The sequence below is a fragment of the Plasmopara halstedii genome (assembly GCF_900000015.1).
Source record: "Plasmopara halstedii genome assembly, contig: Scaffold_1594, whole genome shotgun sequence".
NCBI classification, from domain to species: domain Eukaryota; phylum Oomycota; class Peronosporomycetes; order Peronosporales; family Peronosporaceae; genus Plasmopara; species Plasmopara halstedii.
Genome location: NW_020188505.1, coordinates 350,443 through 351,165, shown reverse-complemented (window position 1 = coordinate 351,165; position 723 = coordinate 350,443). Strand labels below are relative to the sequence as shown.

At 39.0% G+C, this 723-nt stretch overlaps 1 protein-coding gene across 1 annotated transcript; it reads right to left on the bottom strand.

Annotated features, from left to right (window-relative positions):
• Positions 1-58: 58 nt before the first annotated feature.
• PHALS_01851 (FOG: Transposon-encoded proteins with TYA, reverse transcriptase, integrase domains in various combinations) lies at positions 59-721 on the bottom strand (the record flags this gene model as incomplete). The annotated part of the gene is made up of 1 exon (XM_024716322.1): positions 59-721. The coding sequence occupies one exon, from the start codon at positions 719-721 to the stop codon at positions 59-61; it is 663 nt and encodes a 220-aa protein (XP_024581933.1).
• Positions 722-723: the final 2 nt, after the last annotated feature.

The window sequence follows — 723 nt, the reverse complement described above, 5'->3', positions numbered from 1 at the left end:
TTCTTCTCATCATCTTGTGAACGGCAAATGACAAGTCTGGACGCGTGCAACGCGAAATTCACAACAAACTCCCCGCTAGTGACCTGAAATTCTTTGGATCGTGCAATTTAGGGCTAGATTCGTCACATAAATGCCCAGAATCAATTGGAGCTTTTGTCATTTTTGCGTCATTCATTCCATATTGGTTTAAAAGGTCATTAATAAGATGTTCTTGATCAAGAAAATAATCTTCTTCGTGTTTAATGATTCTCGTCCCCAAGAACTTGTTAACTTCTCCCAAATCCTTGATTTGTAAGATTTTAAGTGATTCAAACAGCTTGTTCACTAAGTCGTCATTGGTCCCAGTGACCAATAACTCATCCACGTATATTCCTACGAGTAAAATTTCACGACCATCCTTCCTGTAAAATAAACATGGTTCAACGATTGATTGCTTCAATCCCAAATCGGTCAATTTTGTACTAAGTAATCGATTCCATAATCTGCCGGCTTGTTTCAAGCCGTAAAGGCTTTGAAGTAGTAATAATATGATTTCATTTGTAGAATTCACACCCAACTCCTTCAATACTTGATCCCGTATCTCCATCCCTTGTGGGGTCTTAATATAAATAGGAAATTCCTCTTCAGCGGATGCTTTAACATAAGCATTAGGCACATCTCCGTGTCTAGCTGGTAACTTCCAGTGTTGCGCCATTGCCGATATCACTTTGGCAGTGATCATTA